Consider the following 22,436-nt stretch of genomic DNA (forward strand, 5'->3'; position numbering starts at 1 on the left):
TCCGGCTCCGGGACAAGCAGCTCCGCGGGGAGCCCGCCGCGATCGAGACCGCGAGATCTCACCAGCCCCAAACTCGGTCTCGGCGAAGGCCATTCGCATCTGTAATTCTTAATACTCCTTACGGCCCCGCGCAAACCCATTTCCAGACTAAATCGCGAGGAACTGGCAGCACCAACAGTTTCTGCCGAGCGCGGGCGCGCGGGGAGGATGCCGGCAGCACTGTCAGTCCGGGTGCCTAGGCTGGGTGGGGTCCCCTTGCCCAACAATTTCAACTGAAAGCAAAACTTCGTTCAGCTACTAATTGGAGCAGACTCGGAAGTTAGGCACCCAGGAGGCAAAAGACAAAACATTTCATGAACGCGTGTCCTCGAGAGTCCCCGAACCCTGCGCGTTGCCAGGGACCTGGGGGAGGAACGCTGCGGTGCCCGAGTATTCGGCGCCAGGAGCCACCGCCGGGCCGGCTGCCCGAGGACCGGCCGCACCGGCAGTCACTCTCCGCTGGCCCTCCTGGAGACGAAAAAAGGTTTATAAACAGAGTTAAAGAATAAAAATAAAAACACACACGCACACACATGTTTTTACTGATTTCTTTTTTTTTTTTTTAAGTTTACTGGTGGGATAACGGACAGCGCTAGGGTCATTGATGGCTTGGGATCTCCGTGGAACCATTAAGTTCGCGATCCCAGCGCACACTCCGGGTGCTGGAGCGCGCGGGCTGGGCGCGGGCTGCGAGCCTAAGGAACGCGAGGGGATGCCGTAGTCCTCGGGAAACGGCCTCCGGAAGTCCAGGTGGAGAGGGAAGAAGGCAACCAGATGCTGGGGGTCGCCGATTCTGGGGGTCGCCGATTCTGGGGTCCGCAGTCTCGGGAGCCACGGCGAGGTCTCCACTTCTTTCTAGTAACAGACCAGGAGGTGCCGGCCGGCTGGGTGCTGGCGATGGGAGCGGGACCGGGAGCGCAGCATGCCCAGAGCGTCGGGCTCGGCGGGGGCCGCGGCCAGCTGAGGCCTGGCCGGCAGGCGGGGGCGGCGCGCGCTCCCCTCACCGCGCGCACACACGGGCGCGCACACTGCACACACACCTGGAGCTCGTCCCGGGAAGGGGGTGGGGAGGAAAGCCAAAGCAAGTGTCTTAAAATAGGCAGGCAGAAGAGCGCTAGACGCTGAGAGGCGGGAGGAGGCGATCGCGAGCGGCAGGCACTAGGCGCGCAGGTCCGCGCCGGGTTGCACAGGAGGGCTGGGCGGGGTGGGCGCCGACGCCCCTCGGCGGCCAGCCCTCGGCGCAGCTCCGCACCCTGTCCCGCAGGAAGCGCGCGCTGATTGACAGCTGCGATGTCCCCAAAAGGCTCCGCGAAGATGCTGATCCGCGGGTGGGTCTAGACGCGCGGCCGGCGCGCCCGGTGCCGCCTCCCCTCCGCACGCCTCCTGAGCCCCGCCGCCTCCCGGCCGCGGAGGAGCCGGGCCGAGGCCCCCGCCGGCGTGCCAGCCCCACGGCCCCGGCTGGTGGGCGCTCGCCCGGGCTCACCATGCACTGCCACGCGGAGCTGAGGCTGAGCTCGCCCGGCCAACTCAAAGCAGCCAGGCGGCGCTACAAGACTTTCATGATCGACGAGATCCTCTCCAAGGAGACCTGCGATTACTTTGAGAAACTTTCCCTCTACTCCGTGTGCCCGTCACTGGTCGTGCGACCCAAGCCTCTGCATTCCTGTACCGGTAAGACGGCCTGCGGGGGCGCAGTGGGGTGCGGCAGCTTTGGCACCAGGGTCGGGCGCTTGACCACCTCTGTTCTCGCACCCGAGGGCGAGAGGAAGGAACCCGGGAATTCTGGGCCCCTGCAAGGGAACTAGGCTTCGCGGCTAGCATGGCAGAGGCCTCTGCAAGTTGGGGAAAGGCCCCGCAAGGTGTCGATGGCCAGGTTGGAAACGCAGTCACGGCAGCGCGCCCCCGAGAAACCGTGGCTCCGCAGCGCCCTGGGATCCGCCGGCAGGAGAACCTTCCTTCTTCCCAGCGCCGCTGTGGTTTTCCGGCAGAAAAGGCTTGTTTTCGGGCACAGAAGGCAACCCCCTGACCTGGTTCAGCGCCTAAATCACAGTTTCTCACCTGAGTTAACTCGTCCAACCCCCTCCTGTCTCCAGTGAGAATTTTACATGTAAATCAGTAGTATCCTGAGGTTCCCAGAAAAATCGTGAATCCGCTGAAGTTTGCTTTAAAGGATCGCCTTCTGGGAAAGTAGTACTTCTGGGGAAGAAGTGTGGCGTTGTGCGCCAAACACAACCCCCTGAGTTCTAAGCGAGTGAGAAACAATGCTCACAATAAAAACGGTCCTCAGGTCTGGTTTCCTTTCTCCATAAGAGCTAAGACCCTTGGGAAAGATAAAGAGCACTTAATAAATATATTTTAAAAGTCGTAGGTTTATATAGAAAATAAAACTTTACATTAAGAGAAGCTCCAAGTTTCATAGTACCCTGGTATTATAATTATAAAATCATTATAATTTGGATTTGGACTATCCAAACGTGGGTGTAGCAAAAAAAAATTTTTTTTAATCAAAAAAAAAACCTGTTGACTGTGCTTCAACTTAAGGTAAAAAGTTTAGTTTTTTCAAACTGGAAGACTCTTTGAAGTTATGTTTGTTGCATGGGTGATATGAAATAAATGAATTTAATTGTACTAACATTGAAAAAGTAAAGGGAAGTGTTAGCAGTGGTTTTCAAAGACAATTTTGTAATGTTCGGGCCAACTGCTGGTACACAATGCTTGGAATACTACATTTTCTGGTGGCTCCATTGACAGGCTCTTTAGGGAAATCAGTAAATCAGTGTGTGAATAGATAAAGTTCTTTCACAACCAAGTTGTTGCTACATGTGTTTGGTAATAAATGAATATTCTATTCAGTTACTCCTTTGTAAAATACAATTTGTCTGTAAGGTGAAGTTAGGTCTGATAGCCCAGAGCAAGACTTGAAATACTGAATTTCAAAAGCCAAGAAATTTATGAAACAAGAAATGAAGAAGAAATTTTAGAAACAAGACAGATATGGTTGATGTTGATGTTTTTACTTTTGTGTGTCTGCTGTGCGTTAGCCCTGGGATGACTCGTCCACATAGATCTTGAATGAAGAGAGGAGGTAGGCTGAACCTTATTTTGAGTATGAAGAATCATTTCCTGAAAAAACTCAAATCCCTTAAAGGAAAAAGAGAGGATCTGTTTTAATCATAAATCTCCATGAACCCTGCAAAGACATTGCATACCTGGGGGTCCCTAGGACAAAGCAGAACAGCTTCTCCTAAGCACCTTGGCATAGGCTGATGCCTGCAAACTTTTTAGTGACTTTGTACCATGAGTTGACTGGAAGGCAGCTTTTCCTGGCTTTTAGCAGTCACAGAGTTGGATCATAGAAGAAATCATGCCATAAAAAGAGTAATAAATAGCCTCCAAAAACAATGATCCAGTCATCAGTCAAGGCTGAGTAAGTTCTATGTTTTATTGAACCTTGTGCGGGACATAAATCAGAGGAAAATACAGTGATTCATATGTACTTTTGTGAGTGTTAAGAGTGAATTGCACATATTTCACAAACTAAACGTTTTGCTCAGTCTTGTGCTCTTGAAGTTCTTTGATGGTTTGTTGGGAAGCATGGTTGTTGGCACTGACATTCTTTCCCTATCGTTCCCGCGCTTGATTTCTTTAGGTTGTTCTTTTGAAACGTGTGTTATGATTTTGCTCTAGTTGAGATTTAAAATATAGAAACTGGGATTGGCCAGTGGAATTAAACTCAAGAAAACTGGCTACAATAGTCCATCCTTTCAGATCATAAGCTTTCAGTGGGTTTACGATTACAGTTAAAGCCTTACATGTATTAGATCATGGGAATACCATTAACGACTTCTCAAAGGCTTTGCAAATACCACGCTTTGAAAGTTTTGCTTTTAACAGTAATATTCAGGTTCACAAATCTTAAGATTGGATGAACTTAATTTTTTTTTGAACTTAATTTTTATTAATTGAAAAAAACAGCAATAAGTTGCTGGCATCCATAATGAAACTATATATACATATATATATGTATATATAGGATAGAAATAAGTACCTTAGCACTTTGGTGGAACCAATGAATAAAATATTCAAATCAAGTGAAAGGCATAATTTGGAATTAAAGTTACTGAACTGTCTCATCCTTTGGTTTTGCTGTTTTAAGGTTTAAATAACTAAGAGAAATGAGCTTTGTCAGATAAAATAATGAAAACTAAGATAGGAAAGTGACCACCCTCCACAATAAGTACATAAAATTGTAGAGAAAAAACTACAGTGTTTTAAAAGCCTCTACATAATTAAACAATCTGTGTTGTTTAGATTTAGCAATCCAAATGTCAGTTTATGATACCGATCTCCTTAGGCAGAAGAGCATGTATTCAAGTAAACTGAGAAATGGAAACATTTTTCATCAGGCAGATAATCGCCTGACAGTAATTTATTATTAGATACTTTAACCTTGATGGACTACTCATCTTCAAAAAAACTTATTTGTTTGAACAGGTCTTTTCTTATTAAAATATAGTAATTTTAGTTTTAGGACGCAATCTCTAAACGGATTTAAGTTTCCTAATGGATCTCTTACATCATATAATAGATATTGAGTGAAGCAATCCTTTTCTTAAAGCCAAAATAAAGGAATATTTGTCATTAAATTTAAAATGAAATAACTTAAAGAGAGTCTCCATTTGAAAAAAAATTGTTATTCTGACCATTGATGAATGTGGAACATGTTTAGAATTGAGTTTAGAACATGTTGTTCATATTTTAAAATCTGATAACAGTAATCTTTATTCAGAGGGGAACGATATTGTCGTTTAGAAGCCAGTGATGATCTCTCATAAGTATTAGAATGTTGACAGTGATTGAAGCGCAATATGACTTGTAGTGTATGATATCATGTTTAACTTTCTGGTGCCTTGTTTTATTTTTCTGGTTGTGATGACTGTTTCTTGGTGGGAGAGTTGCTTGAACTGGCTTCTCAGGACAGAACATTGCAGAGGTATCGTCACGGTTCCTTTGGAAGAATCTCTTTCAGTTTGATCTTTAGAAATGGGCAGGGTTTCTAAATTTGAGGAGTGTTTGGAAAAAATGAGTAACTTGAATCACAAAAACGAGTTGTTACAATTTACCCTAAGAGTTTTCATATGAGGATACTGAGAAACCAATGCACTGTGCATAATTACATATAGCATTATAATTATTGAGATTTATAACCTAGAATTACCCTAGGTCTTGGACATGCACATTTAGGGGGAGCTGACTATGATATTTGAACATTTTACAACCCGTGACCGCTACATGATTTTTAGTGATCTTACTGAAACCTATAGTTTAATTCCTTTTCTCTTCTCTGGGTTCTGTTGACTGTCTCCGGGACCTCCAGTGGCCAGTCTTATAGAGCTGACTGGTGAGTTTTAGAGCTGGAAGGAAACATACCAATCACAGACCAAGCTTCCCAAGTAGACATACTTTTATTTTTTGCAAAGTCCCCAAACTCCCCTCCCATCCAGGCTGCCACAATATGGAGAAGAGTTTCATGTAATGTATGGCTGAGACCCTTCACTTCACCCGAAGCTATCACAACATTGTCTGTTAATTGATTATACCCAGTACAAAATTAAAAGTTAAAAAAAAAGTGCTGTGGTCACATCATCAACATATGACAGCTTAGACGTACTTTCAGCCCGCACCAAACACTGCTGCCTTTCATATTAGGGTACTCAGAACTCAGGAAGATTTTTCCAATTCATTTACACACCCAGGATAAATCCACACAGTCACACCCAAGAGACAGTCAACCAGTCAATTAAAAGGGGCATGTGGGGAAGGGTGTTTATCTTAGGAGGTGGCTTTGAGAACATTTTATTCTTTGGTGGGTCTAAGAGAAACAAGTTCTTTTGGGTGGTGTCCTTGGGTTCATTTTTTTATCATAAAGATTGAGTGTCATCCTGGTTAAGAATGAAATGAGGTGTGGACATGTGTGATGACTTCTTTGGGACTTAGGGAGCTGGCCGCTGCTTCATGAGTTGGCTCCAGTGAGTCCCTAGATTGTAGCTCAGTTTTTTAAAATTAGAGCCCAAAACCCATTGGATATTGGGAGCCTGGCTCCTGGGCCCTGAAATGTTGATGGAAAAATGCAAACTGTGGGTTTGGAAAATGGTCTTTATCAACAGGCATTTGTATTTCTGCCAGAGGCAAATGGGCTTTTATTAGCAATTACTCATCTCTGTCTTTCCTGTTCCCATTCTCAGGGTAAATAAACTGAGGAATGCATGGGGTAGAGGACTCAGAGTCAGAATATATTTGGAGCGGAGCTCTTTTTGGATACTGAGTTTGGGATCCTCAGCTGTCGTCTCTTTCCTCTTTAAATTTTATAATGCCTCTGCAAAATAGAGAGGCTAAGGGGATTCCTTAGGAGTCAGTTTTAAGGAGTTTATTAGCAGTTTCTTCTCTGGTTCTGCTTTTTCTAATAGGAAATGGGAAAATGATTCCAAATTTAGCAAGTTAAAAATGCCTTTCCAAAAGTCTATAATCTTCAGTATCATTTAACTCAGTAATTTAATTCAACAAATATTTACACTTGGTTGGTGATGGCAGTCCCATTATTTTTAAGTTTATTTTAAGTCTTGACTAACAGTGGGGATATTTTAAACCTTTCTCTGAAGCACCTGTAGAGCCACTGCCTACTTTGTGGTCCTCTGAAGTCTGTTCGGGCAATTTAGAATTGTGGACATTAAGGGCATAGTAACCCACTCCAGTATTCTTGCCTGGAGAATCTCATGGACAGGGGAGACTGGCAGGGTTGCAGAGAGTCAGAGATGACTGAACTTCATGACTGAAGCAACTGAGCATGCATGCATGACAATTAAATCCTTTTGCTTACCATCTGGAATTTTCTTTTTGAAGTACACCTGAAGGGTATTATCAGCACCAAAATTGTCACATTAACCTCCTTAAATGCAACTCAACTGACACTGCATATATAATAAATCTTTTATGAAACCAGTTTCCTACAGTGTCAGTTGTACCTCTGGGTTGAAAATAGAATTTGTGATCCCAGCGTAGCCCGTATACAGTTGCTCGGCGGAAATCTAAATGAAAAGATTGTTACATTTTTACATCCAAGAAATCTATGTGGAAAGCAGTAAGGATGGTAAGATGTTGTTGAGATTGTAAAGAGAGATGAAAATGAAAGAAGAGATGGAATAGGGAAAAATAAAAAGAGTAGGTTTCTTTGAAACTCTTGAAGCCACTTGATTCCACCTTGTATGTAGCACAGTGTCCTTCAGGATGACCGTAGGGATGACACAAAGGTGGCTTCTAAGATTCTTCTGTCCCTGCGTGGAGAGGAAATGACCAACGCTGATTTTACTTAGACACCTCCCTGGGGTGTCTCCCTCAGGGGAGAGCCTGGCGCCAGTGCCCTGCCTGGCATTTAGGCCTCACGGTGCAGGACTGAGCCCGGGTGAACCCAGAGCATTTTTAGATGCTGTTTGCACTTTGTTTTGAGGTCAGAAGGAAGGGGTGGAAGTTAGGCAGGGCACGGACCAGAAGCGCCCTCCTTTGTAGGAGCCTGGGGACTTTGGTGTTGGAGCCTACAGGCTGCACTCACCACTCATCCATCCAGAGTGAAGACACTTTGGGTCCCCTGGCGACACCGTTGCTGACCTCTTAGCTGGAATATGATTAGAGGTCGTGGGGCTTTGGTTAGATGGATAGATAGAGGCCTCATTCTGCATTCTCTTGGGGAGTGTCAGTGTCCATTCTGATCTTGAGACGGTGGAGTTTTTCTCATGGACCCCTGACTCTGCTAGATTCACCCCCTTCTAACCCAGAACTTGCCAAAACCAACAGGTGCTCTCTGGCCTGCTGCGAATCACTGGGCTGCAGGTCTTTTGGGAACAGTACGACAAAGAGGAGGAAGGAGAGAAAGACAAATAGAGAACCTTTGGGTAGAGACTTCCCATGTGAGGCAAAGGCCCTCCGTCCCACCTGGCATGCCTGCCTCCGTTTCAGCTGCTGTGATGTTGGAATGGTTGTTTCTCCTTCCGTAACACAGATGACGGGATTAGAACTGGCCTTAGGATTGATCAAGAATGGGGTTCAGACCAGGACCGTGTACCAACTTAGTGATATTAATAAAATCAGAAATACTCTTGGTCCAGGAGGAGAGCTGTTTGTTTGTTTTTCACCAGAAATGCCTTGCAAACCCTCAGAATTTAATTTATTTTTATTGCAGTTTAATAACAGTTAGAAAAAGAAATGTCTTGTTAAAATGAATGCTCTAAATAAAAACAAGGTTAATTTTCCATTACAGTGTCTAATTACTTATCATCACCAGGGCATTTTTATATGGCGATTTAACTTCTTGGAAGCAGAAACTTGGCACACATTTAGGGAAGAAAGCAATACACCCAGATAGATATCAGAAGAGGGTCTAATTATATTTGGGCTGGAGTTGACACTTACACATGATTGCTCTGCCGAAGGCAGGAGGAGGGTCACTGAGGAAAGTCTCTGGTTTCTTGAGTGCTGGTGGAAACTGAATCTGGAGGGAGAGATGAGGTGCCAGTCACCTGTTGAAGCTGATGTCAGGACTTCTTGATCGGCCTGGAGGTCAGCTGTAAACGCTCCCTGACTCCCCTGGCAGAGTTCATGAGGATGAATGTGGCCCTTCTCCAAGGAGAAGCCAAGATGCAACTGAGCAGAAGCCAACCTGGGAGGCTCTTGGCACAAAATTAAATATGTTAAGAGTCTGAGCAGAGAGGCTTACGTGATTCCTTTTTATTGCATCTCTCTAGCTCACCACCATACCCTTAGAAACATGTGCTTCTGGATAGCAGGGATAGATAAGTATTTTCACAGAGTGCTTGCCACCGAGGTGATGTCAGTGTACTTTTGGTCACTATTATAAAAAACACTTCTCTGTTTGATATGTGATAGGATGATTGTCTTTTTGCTGTTCTTATGTGAGGGACGTCATGGAGGCATCTCATGAAGTCAAGGCTGTGCTTCCATCCCAGGAACACCAACAGGTCTCTAGCACTGACTTACCTGCTGGCTTCTACCACCACCTGCCCCCCTCCCTTTTCATGCAGGTACTTGAAATTCAGGATCATGGTCCTTCTGCAGACAAGATCACAGTCGCTTGTGGATTGGAGGATGTGTCACTTTGATGTTTCGTTTAAGCTGTCTGGGAGAATCAGCACTGCACACGTTCCTCATAGAAACTTGTAAACAACAGAATCTTATTATGTTCTTGTATCTAGGGGAAGTCGGAGTAAGAGATGCTCAGAGTCCCCTTCCTGGGTCCTGCAACATTTATCCCAAAGGAGTTGTGAACTGGGGAGGAAGGCTACAAATGCATACTCTAAACCTCATTCTTCATCTTCATCACAATAATGGAAATAGTGACTTGTTTTGAGGCTCTATGTGTAACAGGCACTGGACTCAGTGCTTTTTGATCTGCTTCCGATTGTTCCTAAGAGATGTTATCTCTACTTTTCTGATAGGAGGCTGAGAAATTAAGTCACTTTCCCAAAGTCACAGAATATATAAACATCTCTTCCAGACCAATTAAGAAAAAAAATGCAAGTAGGACTTCCCTGGTGGCGCAGTGGATGAGAATCTGCCTACCAATGCAGATAGGGGACTGGGTTCAATCCCTGGTCTGGGAAGATCCCACATGCCAGAGAACAGCTAAGCCCATGTGCCATGACTACTGAAGCCCAAGCTCTAGAGCCCATGCTCCGCAACAAGAGAAGCCACTGCAATGAGAAGCGCTTGCCCAGCTAGAGAGTAGCTCCTGCTCGCTGCTACCAGAGAAAAGCCCACAAAAAGTAACAAAGACCCAGCTCAGCCCAAAATAAATTTAAAAAGACAGCTTAAAAAAGGAAAAAATGCAAGTAGAAAAATTGGCAATTCATAGAAATGAAGATCTATGTCCAGTGAACATGAAAAGGACTTTCCTGGTAATCAAGAAAACACAAATGAAAACGAGGTACCGTTTCATACCCATCGGACAAGCGAGCATGAAAGAGTCTGATGCTATCGCTAGATGAGAAGGGTGCAGAACAATAGGCACTCTCATCCCCTGATGGTGGAAGTGTTGTTTGGTACAATTACTTTGGAAGCCATGTGGCAGCACCTGAAACTGCACATATGCACAGAAGCCCTTGATCTGGCACTTCCACCTCTGTTTACGCCCTAGATCACTGCATGTGGGCAACGGGATGCTGGGAGAGGAATGTTCATGTCTCTGTTGTTTATGCTAATGAAAAATCTCAAGCAGTTTAACTGCCTTCAGAGGAAAAAAATCATATGTATTGTATTCATGCAGTTAAATTCATGCAATAATGAAAATGAATGTGTGTGTGTGTGTGTGTGTTCGCGTATGCTCACTTGTGTCCAGCTCTTTACAACGCCATGGACTGTGGCCCGTCAGGCTCCTCTGTCCATGAAATTTTCCAGGCAAGAATACTGGAGTGGGTTGCCATTTCCTTCTCTGGGGTATCTTCCCGACCTAGGAATCGAAACCTCGTCTCCTGTCTCCTGCATTGCTGGGTGGATTCTTTCCTACTGTGCCACTAAGGAAACCCAAAAATGGATGACCCAGACCTAACTGTATGAAGATAGATAAGATTTAGAATTACAAGGCTGAGGAAGAACAAGCTGTAGGTTGACACCATGTATATAATGCTGGAAAATGTGTAGACTGATACTGTTATATTGTTTAGGAAAGCAGGTGCATGGGATTGGGAGGGCTACACACAGATTTTTTATTTTCCTGTGTAGTAATTTATTTATTAAGGAAAAGAAAAGGCCTAATGTCAGTATAGCCAGGCATAAATATTGGACAAAGTTGGTCACGGGCACAAAAATGTTCCTTACATTATTTTGTGGACTTTTCTGCATGTTTGAAAATTTTTATAGTATAAACTTTGAAAATGATAGTACAGAAGACTCCACATATTCATACACCTCTTGGTCTTGGGGACTTCTGATGGTTTTCTTCATTGCTTTCTATCCTGAAACAGAAACTTTTAAATACAAGCTTCCTGTATTCATACTCACAGTAGGGAAAGAACTTTATAATTAGACCTGTGTGTGTGCTCACCCTGAAACAACCAAAGCAGCTTCTGAAATTGGGTTTTGGATCTCACTTACCTACCCTGGCTGGATGGGGATGTCATTTATCACCAAGATAACTGCTGTTCCCCCAAGTAATGCTTTGGCATCTGAATAAATGGGCTGAGTTGGGCTTGGAGACAGGAGGGAATTGCTGATGAACTGTGTGTTTATTTTCCCTAAATACCCGTCAGTGATCATGAGAGCAAGAGTCGTGAGGTTCTTTTCCCCTCTTTCTTAATGATGTTTCAAAATCCAAGTAAATTGCCTTTGATTGCATCCTGCTTTGCTGTTTATCTGCTCAAATGATATGCCACCCTTAGCTTTTGACCAGTGGTCATTGCTATTAACAGTTTAACTTAAAATTTGTCTAGGGACATTGGTGAATATCAAATAATCAAAAACTGTTTTAAAAAACATAGCTTCTTGTATATTTTTGAGATTAGTTGTTTGTCAGTTGCTTCATTTGCTATTATTTTCTCCCATTCTGAAGGCTGTCTTTTCACCTTGCTGATAGTTTCCTTTGATGTGCAGAAGCTTTTAAGGTTAATTAGGTCCCATTTGTTTGTTTTTGCTTTTATTTCTGATATTCTGGGAGGTGGGTCATAGAGGATCCTGCTGTGATGTATGTCAGAGAGTGTTTTGCCTATGTTCTCCTCTAGGAGTTTTATAGTTTCTGGTCTTATGTTTAGATCTTTAATCCATTTTGAGTTTATTTTTGTGTATGGTGTTAGAAAGTGTTCTAGTTTCATTCTTTTACAAGTGGTTGACCAGTTTTCCCAGCACCACTTGTTAAAGAGATTGTCTTTAATCCATTGTATATTCTTGCCTCCTTTGTCAAAGATAAGGTGTCCATATGTGCGTGGATTTATCTCTGGGCTTTCTATTTTGTTCCATTGATCAATATTTCTGTCTTTGTGCCAGTACCATACTGTCTTGATAACTGTGGCTTTGTAGTAGAGCCTGAAGTCAGGTAGGTTGATTCCTCCAGTTCCATTCTTCTTTCTCAAGATCGCTTTGGCTATTCGAGGTTTTTTGTATTTCCATACAAATTGTGAAATTATTTGTTCTAGCTCTGTGAAGAATACTGTTGGTAGCTTGATAGGGATTGCATTGAATCTATAGATTGCTTTGGGTAGTATACTCATTTTCACTATATTGATTCTTCCAATCCATGAACATGGTATATTTCTCCATCTATTAGTGTCCTCTTTGATTTCTTTCACCAGTGTTTTATAGTTTTCTATATATAGGTCTTTAGTTTCTTTAGGTAGATATATTCCTAAGTATTTTATTCTTTCCGTTGCAATGGTGAATGGAATTGTTTCCTTAATTTCTCTTTCTGTTTTCTCATTATTAGTGTATAGGAATGCAAGGGATTTCTGTGTGTTGATTTTATATCCTGCAACTTTACTATAGTCATTGATTAGTTCTAGTAATTTTCTGGTGGAGTCTTTAGGGTTTTCTATGTAGAGGATCATGTCATCTGCAAATAGTGAGAGTTTTACTTCTTCTTTTCCAATTTGCAACTCCTACAGCTCAACTCCAGAAAAATAAATGACCCAATCAAAAAATGGGCCAAAGAACTAAATAGACATTTCTCCAAAGAAGACATACAGATGGCTAACAAACACATGAAAAGATGCTCAACATCACTCATTATCAGAGAAATGCAAATCAAGACCACTATGAGGTACCATTTCACACCAGTCAGAATGGCTGCGATCCAAAAGTCTACAAATAATAAATGTTGGAGAGGGTGTGGAGGAAAGGGAACCCTCTTACACTGTTGGTGGGAATGCAAACTAGTACAGCCACTATGGAGAACAGTGTGGAGATTCCTTAAAAAACTGGAAATAGAACTGCCTTATGATCTAGCAATCCCACTGCTGGGCATACACACTGAGGAAACCAGAAGGGAAAGAGACACGTGTACCCCAATGTTCATCGCAGCACTGTTTATAATAGCCAGGACATGGAAGCAACCTAGATGTCCATCAGCAGGTGAATGGATAAGAAAGCTGTGGTACATATACACAATGGAGTATTACTCAGCCATTAAAAAGAATACATTTGAATCAGTTCTAATGAGATGGATGAAACTGGAGCCTATTATACAGAGTGAAGTAAGCCAGAAGGAAAAACACCAATACAGTATACTAACACATATATATGGAATTTAGAAGGATGATAACAATAACCCTGTGTACGAAACAGCAAGGGTGACGCTGATGTATGGAACAGTCTTATGGACCCTGTGGGAGAGGGAGAGGGTGGGAAGATTTGGGAGAATGGCATTGAAACATGTAAAGTATCATGTATGAAACGAGATGCCAGTCCAGGTTCAATGAACGATACTGGATGCTTGGGGCTAGTGCACTGGGACGACCCAGAGGGATGGTGTGGGGAGGGAGGAGGGAGGAGGGTTCAGGATGGGGAGCACATGTATACCTGTGATGGATTCATTTTGATATTTGGCAAAACTAATACAATTATGTAAAGTTTAAAAATAAAATAAAATTAAAAAAAAAACAAAAACATAGCTTCTTAGCTGGGAACAATCCTGTGGATGTTGGCACATAAGCTGGTGAGTTCTCTTTATAGTCTATAACCATGATTTGATTTTAAAACTTTGATGTGTGGTGTCAGGGATTGTTAGGAAGGAATGAGAACTATTACCATGGTAATCACACAGAGAGCTGTCTGTTAGGGGTGATGGATGGTCGTATTGTGGTTTGGAGAGGTTAACCTGGACCACATTACTTTCCAGTGACAACTGTGATGGCAGGTGCTTTGTTCAGCCTCTCTTAACAGCCCACAAATTCTTCTTTTCTCTGCAGAATAGTTGCAATGTATAAATGTTGCTTTAAGGTACTGTGACAAAACCCTGACATTTTGGGAGCTCTATCTTTCTATGTCCCTTCAGAGGGAATGTACTCCTTGGTGTGAATGAAACAGTCTGTACAGTCAAGAGTTTGCCAAAGCATTTCTCCTTCCAAAACCACCCCTCTGTCCAAAGTAAGGTACAGAGTGCATGAGTGCTCAGTCATGTTTGACTCTTTGCTACCCCGTGGACTGTAGCTGGCCAGGCTCCTCTGTCCATGGGATTCTCCAGGCAATAATACTGGAGTGGGTTGCCATTTCCTCCTCCAGGAGATCTTCCAGCCCCAGGGATCATACCTGGGTTTCCCTACATATCCTCCATTGGCAGGCAGATTCTTTACCAACTGCACCAGCTGGGAAGCCTCTCTCCAAAATCCATATATAAATGGAGAAGCAAATAGATCAAAGCATCCAGAGCCCACATCTCATCCCTACCGTCCATAGCCAGGGTCGCTGTGCTGTCTTTGGTACTTGGCAGTGTGGCGAGGTCTGCAGGAATTAATGACCACATCTGGAGGGTGGTGGCCAAATTGCACATGACTGAAAGGCCGGTGGATCTAGCAGACCTGCTGCCAGTGGACAGACTTTCAGGGCTACAGGAGCGAGGCCTTCTGCATTTGATCTTATCTGTATGGAAGCACAGAATGGCTTCGGTGAGAAGAATAGATTGAAACTTCATTTTTGCCACACTCTGTCCCCTTCCTGGGTTTCTCTAGTGAAATCTTATTCCTTCAAGATGGACTTACCAGGCTTGAGGCTCTGAACGGAGTGAATACTATCGAGAAACACACTCCATGGGCTGTGTGCGGCTGTCCAAGGAAGATAAAATGCAAGTCTTGCTCCTGCTGCCCTGACTGCCCATTTACTGGCAGCAAATCTGACGGCTCCACCTTTGATCTTCTCTTTGGAATGACTTGGGAAAGGACAAGCAAGGATTTGGTGTATTTATGGTAACTTTGAACAAGTTTCACTGACAGAGGGGATATATCTCACTAAGGTTCCAACCCAAGTTCTTTCTTTGTCACCACTGAACATTTGATTGAAATAATTTGTAACTTTCCCCAGAGGAGATTTTTTTAGGGAGAGAATGTTGTTAATTTTGTTATCCCTGGATATCATGGCAACTCATTATTGCTCTTAGCATGTTAAGACAGCTGTGTGTCTTGGAAGCATGCTCTCAATCCTCAGTTGGGAGGACGGCAGAAAGGAATGTCCTACTGGAGGGCTGGATTTTTTTTTTTTTTTAACTGGGACATTGAGCCTGGGCAGTTAGCTGCATAAACAAAATGTGTTTCACTTTTCAGAGAACGGGAAAGTAAAAATAATAACAATTATAAATGGTAACTGTGAGCCATTTGTAGAGGAGCCAACTGTGCTCCTCTATACTGAGTAATTTAACCATAAGTGGATACTCTATAGGAAGTAGTTATGGTTATCACTGTTTTTCAGAGGAGGACAGTATTAGTAAAACTCAGAGAGGTGAAGAAAATCATAACACGATCCCGTGAGGAAGTGGCAGAGTTGAGACTGGAATTCAGGTCTGTCTCTTTCAATATCAAGTTCCATCCTGTGATAATATGTTGTTGTTGTTCAGTCACTAAGTCGTGTCTGCCTCTTTGAGACCCCATGGACTGCAGCATGCCAGGCTTGCCTGTTCTTCACTATTTCCTGGAGTTTGCTCGGTGATGCTATCTAACCATCTCATTGTCTGTCGCCCCCTTCCCCTTTTGCCTTCAATCTCTCTCAGCATCAGGGCCTTTTCCAATGAGTCTGCTCTTTGTATTAGGTGGCCAGCTTCAGCATCAGTCCTTCCAATGAATATTCAGGGTTGATTTCCTTTAGGACTGACCGTTTTGATCTCCTTGCAGTCCAAGGGATTCTCAAGAGTCTTCTCCAGTGCCACAATTCGAAAGCATCAGTTCTTTGGCACTCTGCCTTCTTTATGGTCCAACTCTCACATCCATACATGACTACTGGAAAAATCATAGCTTTGAATCTACAGACATTTGTCAGCATAATGATGTCTCTGCTTTTTAATATGCTGTCTAGGTGTGTCATAGCTTTCCTTCCAAGGAGCAAGCGTCTTTCAATTTCTTGGCTGCAGTCACCGTCTGCAGTGATTTTGGAGCCCAAGAAAATAAAACCCATCACCTTTTTTGAGATCATACAAAGGTGTGTCAATTAGGAGTCAAGTATATCTTCTTGCATGGAGGCACCATGCTCTGTGTAAGGAAAGGTCCAGTGAATGCCGGCTCCCTAAGGATTTATTTTGAATGTATTAACTCCTTTACACATGTATTATACAAATGTATTTATGATCATTTCACATGTTTCTGAACAATTCCAGATGAATCTTAAGCAGCAGTGCCTTCTTTGGAGGACGTGAGTGGTGGGCAGATTTTGGGCCTGCAGCCGTCTGGCTGGGTCACCCTGAACTCATGTCATTATTTCTGGACATTAGTGTTCCCTGCCCAGGGATCAAACTGACACCCCCTGCATCAAAAGTGCAGAGTCTTAACCACTGGACACCAGGGAAGCCCCTGGAAGCTTCTTCTTCTGGATAAAGCTTTTCTGTGGGAGTCCAGAGTAGAATTCCCAGGCATGCCTGTGTTCATTCATTTATTCATTCTTGTGAACCAGAGAGAAAGTACTGAACGATGGAATGCTAGCCAATTGCCTTGAGAGTTAAGATTTTGAGTATTTTTTGTGAAATATTCATTATTAAGTTCAATGGGGAAAAAAAAAATCTGGGACTTCCCTGCTAGTCCAGTGGCATCTGCCTTGAAATGCAGGCCTGGTTTGATCCCTGGTTGGGGAACTAACATCCCACATGCCGAGGGGCAACTAAGCCTGGGCAGTATTACTGAGCCAAGAGAAATTCAAAGTGAGAGAAAAAAATCTGGCCATTTTTTTGGCATCGCTTAAAACAAAAGAATAAAAGATTAATTTCTTTCATATTTTATCCAGTCGGGTTGGGGTGAGTTCTGGGAATCTCCATTTTGAAAAAGAGATTGTAATGAAAAGTCAAGTTTGGGAATCACTGTAGTAGATGGTAACTTAAGGATGAGATTGAGGTAATTTATATCCATGACTCAAATATATGAAGCTGTTGAGCAGAATGATCCTACTGGATGGATTTTGAGTCAGATGGTCCTGGATTTGTTTGTGTTTTATTATTGGTGTGACCTTAGGCAAGTCATTTAGTCTTTCTGACACTCAATTTCCTCATCTGTAAAAGGAAGATAGTAATAGCTACCTAATAGGGTTAGTCATATAGGTTAAATGAGATAATGTGTATAAAGCACTTAGCATTAGTTCCTGGCACGTAAGTACTTGGTAATTGATAGCTTCTATTACAACTAATTATCTTATAATAATAACCTCATCTTGGTTGGCTGAAGCACAGCCATTTAGAGAATGATTACTATTCCTGGTGAATGAAACTCAAGAAAAATTAAATATCCTTTAAAAACCACTTCACTCTAGGGCATTCTTGTGGGTTATGTCATTGTACTGGCTGCCTTGTAAGTCCTCTGCAACCTGGGTGGTCTGTGAGCTGTTGAAGTCTTCATGAGTAGGTATGTTTCATTCTCTCCACCATTCTGGTTTATAGTGTGAATTTAGAATTTTGTGAATTCATACATGAGTGGCACAAACAAGTCAAACACTACAGCATCACAAAATGTGCTTTGTTACTTTACTTTTTACAAGAATTGCTCGGGATTCATTTACACCTAGGAAATATTTCATCATACATCTATGCATCTCAAGAACTGTTTTAGAAAAGTGGCAGAATTTCTCAGCATGTTTTTTTTTTTCCTTTGAAGAATAGAGTTAGGAAAAGTCTTTTCTTTTGAAAGAGAATATGTGTTTTTATTTTCTTATCTCAAAGTACTAAGAGAAGGAAAGAAATGCAGTTGATATCTTTCTTTCTGATTGGTAGTGTGGAAAAAGGTGGCAGGTTGGGGGTAATCCTTGTCTTCCTATATTTTTGAATCTGTGATTCAGAGGGAGTTCTAAAGGAAACCCCTGTATTACAGCTTTCGGTTGCTCATGGGGGTCTTTTATGATTGCCTTCTGATCAGTAATGATGACCATTGTATAGAAGGGGCTCAATGCACAGGGTTTGCATGGATTTTTCCTGGAATTGTGTTTCTTAACTACTCACTGGTATCTTAGGAAGCCAAGTATCTGCCAATGAAACTAACTGGTGGATCCCCTTCATAGGGTGAGAAGATTCCCATGGGCTGAAGGAAGTTACAGTGACCAGGGCAGCAGCTCTGTCCAACTATTTATAGTGGCGGTTCCTGCAGACAGTTTCTAGTGACATCATCCAGGTTCAGAGGGGGTGGGGACTGGCTGGAAGCAGGTGGGATAGGAAGGAGGAGGTGCCTTGGGTGGTATTAATTTGTGGAGAGAATGCCAAAGTGGTCCCTTAAGCTCCTCAGAACCCTTGTAGAAATAGGACTCAGTTGGAGATAAGGATCTTTCTCCCCTCTCTTTATGTTTACTTTTGAAGACCATTATTTTTTTATTTATTTGGCGTGCTGTGCCTTACTTGTGGCATGTGGGATGTAGTTCCCCAACCAGGGATTGAACCTGTGCCCCCTGCTTTGGGAACGAGGAGTCTTAATCATTGGACGACCAGGGAAGTCCCTATTTTCATGATTTTTTTAAACCTTTTATTTTATATTGGAGGATAGCCGATCAACAATATTGTGATAGTTTCAGGTGGATAACAAAGAGATATGGATCTATGGCAGCCTGTTGAGAATACTCTGTTCCCGGTGAATTTGGAGAAGCAGTGTTTCTACTCTGGTGGGAGGGGAGCAGGCAGGGATAGGTCGGGGGTGAGAAAGAATGAGGGGGGTGGGGAGAGAGGAGTCAGCGGAAGGCTTAAACAGGCTATTCTCCTGACGTGTGGATCCTTATGTGCTTGTTCAGCACTTGTTGTCCAGATTTGAAAATGAGAATGGGACATTTCATTTGGGAAATTGCCCTGTGAGTACGTGCTGCTTCTCAGAGGCGTAACTCAGAACTGACAGCAGCGATGACTTGGGGTTGGGCCAGGACTTGCTCAGCCACATAGGTTGCCTCATTATCATATATATTATGATAATATATATTAATGATGCATTAAAGAGTTTCACCATCCTGGGTCATGGAAGATACTATTATCCCATTAGGATGCAGTAATAGTGCTCTTGCAGTGCTCTGCAGGAGATGTGTGTACTCGAGATGAGCAGGCAACGGGGGCACAGAGTTCAAGGTGGAATTGCTCTCAGAAAGCCTCCCCTAGGACTTCCCTGGTGGTTGAGTGGCTAAGCCTCCACACTCCCAATCAGGAGGCTGGGGTTTGATCCCTGGTCAGGAAACTAGATTCCAAATGCAGAAACTAAGAGTTCACGTGCCGCAACTACAAGATCCTGCATGCTGCAACAAAGACCAAAGAGCCTGCGTGCCATAACTAAGACCCAATAAACATAAAATTTTTTAAAAAAGAGAACCTCCTCTGGGGCCCCCTCTCTCTGGGTTCATTCTGGGTCGGCTCAGTGCTTCAGTTTCTGCATTGATAAGACAGACCTGCCTCCCCGGTGTGTGGGCAAGAGTGGTTGATTAAGGATTATTAACTTAATGCCCTGAGAAGATCAAGGTGCAATGAACAAGCACAGTCTCCACGTGAGGGCAGCTGTTCAGTGTCAGGATCATTCTGCTTTTCCTAAATGGCTGGACCCCAGAGAGGCCAAACCTGGACCAACACCTGTCTTCCTGTTGTCATGAGCTCATGATGGCTTTTACACCTGTGCACAAAAGTCAGAAGAACAATATTCCATGACGTGTGAAAGTTATATCAGGTCCAGGTATCAGTGTCTATGAAGTTTTACTGGGGACAGCCATTCCCCTTTGTATACATACGGAGTCCTTTTGACGGAGAAAGTGTGGTCCACAGGATCTAAAATATTTACTATCCTGGCCCTTCGCGGGAAGAGTTTGCAGACCCTTGAATGAGACTGTTGGAAACAGGGTCCCTCGGCTGTGAAATGAAGTTGTTACCGATCCACATATGGGATGTCCTTCTAGGCTACAGCCTGATGCCTCACACACCAGGCTTGTGTAGTCATCTTGAAATGTGTGGAGGCCAGAAAGTGGGAGCTTAGTGGGGAATTTTACACAGACTCTCTGAACTTGGGATCAGGCTCTTAGCTCTATGGAGACATTTCCATGCCTTTCTAGAAATAACACTAGATTATTTTCTGCACAGAGACAGGGGTCAAAAATACTTCCAGGAAAGTGGTTGGGATTCCACTGAACTGGGGAGACTTTTCTTTATAGTTCTAAAGAGGAAATCTTTAGATTTCCCAGAGGAAATATGAGAATGACGACTGATGAGAGGCTGGGAGCAGCAAAATTACTGGCCTTTTTCCGTTTGAGGTTTGAGTGACTTTTATATGCTTCTTCTCTGACTTTAATTTGTTGCCTGGCCCTTGAAGTAATAGTAATAATAATAAACATTGTGCAATCACGGTAGCACAACCCCACCTGGAAGGGTGTGTATCACTGGATGAAGTGCATAATTGCTGTGGTCCTTTCTGCTGTGGTTTCCACACACATCTGTGTGTGTCCATCGGAACCATCAGCTCACCAGGGTCAGGGCTGCCAGGCCTCTCTGGAGGGACCAAGCGTGATTCTCTCGGTGCCTTGTCCCATCCTTGTTTTGTCTGAGCACTTGAGTTCCAGTGAGGCTTCTGGGTTCCAAAGCAACCGTGAAGTGTTAGGGGAAGTGGGAGACTGAAATTAACCTGATGAGGCGCTAACTTCCTATTTGTGTTGGGTTGTTCCAGCCACCAGCCTGAGAATCCTTTAGGTTTAACCCTTGCCACTGGGATGGAGTGGAGAGTGTGAGGGCAAGTGGAAGGCAGAGTAACTTCAGAGGAGAAAGTGGTTGATGTTGCAGGTAAAATTCTACCTGGAAGAGAAGTATGTGTGGGAGCACTTCATCAGACTTTCTTACACCAAATCAGAGGTGAAGTCACAAAGCAACAATAATAACAATAATAAACAAAAGAACTGTAAAAACAAATACGCATGATAGCAGACACTTACGTAATTGTTCCTATATACCAGGCACTGCTCTGATGACTTATGTGAATTAACTTATTTAATTCCTAATGCAATCATATGAGACTTTTTTTTTTCTTTTTTTTGGAAGTAAAGTTGAATTACAGCATTGTTTTAATTACTGCTGTACAGCAAAGTGATCAGTTATATGTATACTGTTTTTCATAGTCTTTTACATTATGGTTTATCAGAGGATATTGAATGTAATTTCCTGTGCAGACTAGTTCTCTTATAATCCCTGTTTCACTTGCAGCTGAGAAATGAAGCCTAGAATGTGGGAGAGGGTAGAAGCAATGACTCTCCCTCCTAATTGCTATTTTCAGGCCTCATTGCATTTGAGACACTATTATTCTTCCTGTTTAATAGTCGTGTCTGACCCTTGGGACCCCGTGGACTGTAGCCCACCAGGCTTCTCTATGCATGGGATTTTCTAGGCAAGAGTACTGAAGTGGGCTGCCATTTCCTTCTCCAGCGGATCTTCCCAACCTGGGGATAGATCCCTTGTCTCCTGCATCACAGGCAGATTCTACCAACTGAGCCACAGAGAAAGCACCTAATAGAGGAGGAAGCAGATAGAACGAAGTAGGGAGATAGACCTCTTCCTGGGTGGGAGATTATGGGAGAGAAGAGGAGAAACAGCAGGATTCTAGGTTGTATAGAGAGTGACTACATTAAGGGATAATCTCTGAGATCTATGATGCTAATATAGAAAGACAAAAACTCTACTCAAAAAATATGTGAGAAAAAAAAAATATGTGAGGGAAGGCAGAGGAGAAATCAAAACCTGTCACGCATAGAGAACTGTGTTGCCTCATTTGGAGCTTAAACACCTGTGCTGGGTACAAAGTAGGTCTTCAGCAATATTTAAATTTATTTTTCTTTGATTACAACCAATTTGACTTTCCCTTACCTAGTTCTTTATTTCTAGGCAATAAAAACACCCCTAGAGTGATGAGGACATGTTTTTTTGCCCTCAAGGAGCAGTAAAGTTCTTACACAGCTGGAGCCCTAGGGAATGTCTGGATACCCAAATATGCCAGGTGTGCCAGTGATGGACGAAATTCACTATTTTATCCATTATGCTTCACTTCCTTAGGTATTGTTCCAGGGTGAGTACGATTTAAGTAAATTTCACCTGATTGTTGGATGCCAAGGTGGGAAAGGAGGGGTGGGATGGATTGGGAGATATATACACCACTATGGATAAAGTAGATAAGTAATGAGAAGCTACACTATAGCACAAGGAGCTCTACTCAGTGCTCTGTGGCGCCCTA

At 43.3% G+C, this 22,436-nt stretch overlaps 1 protein-coding gene across 1 annotated transcript in view; it reads left to right on the forward strand.

Annotated features, from left to right (window-relative positions):
• Positions 1 to 979: 979 nt before the first annotated feature.
• The window catches only part of BARX2 (BARX homeobox 2), an 82,407-nt gene continuing 60,950 nt past the window's right edge, over positions 980 to 22,436 (forward strand). Inside the window, exon 1 of the mRNA XM_070783129.1 lies at positions 980 to 1,710. Coding sequence (XP_070639230.1) covers positions 1,524 to 1,710 — 187 coding nt within the window. The 5' untranslated portion in view covers positions 980 to 1,523. The remainder of the gene's footprint in view (positions 1,711 to 22,436) is intronic.

This window comes from Bos indicus, chromosome 29, assembly GCF_029378745.1.
Source record: "Bos indicus isolate NIAB-ARS_2022 breed Sahiwal x Tharparkar chromosome 29, NIAB-ARS_B.indTharparkar_mat_pri_1.0, whole genome shotgun sequence".
Lineage (NCBI taxonomy): Eukaryota > Metazoa > Chordata > Mammalia > Artiodactyla > Bovidae > Bos > Bos indicus.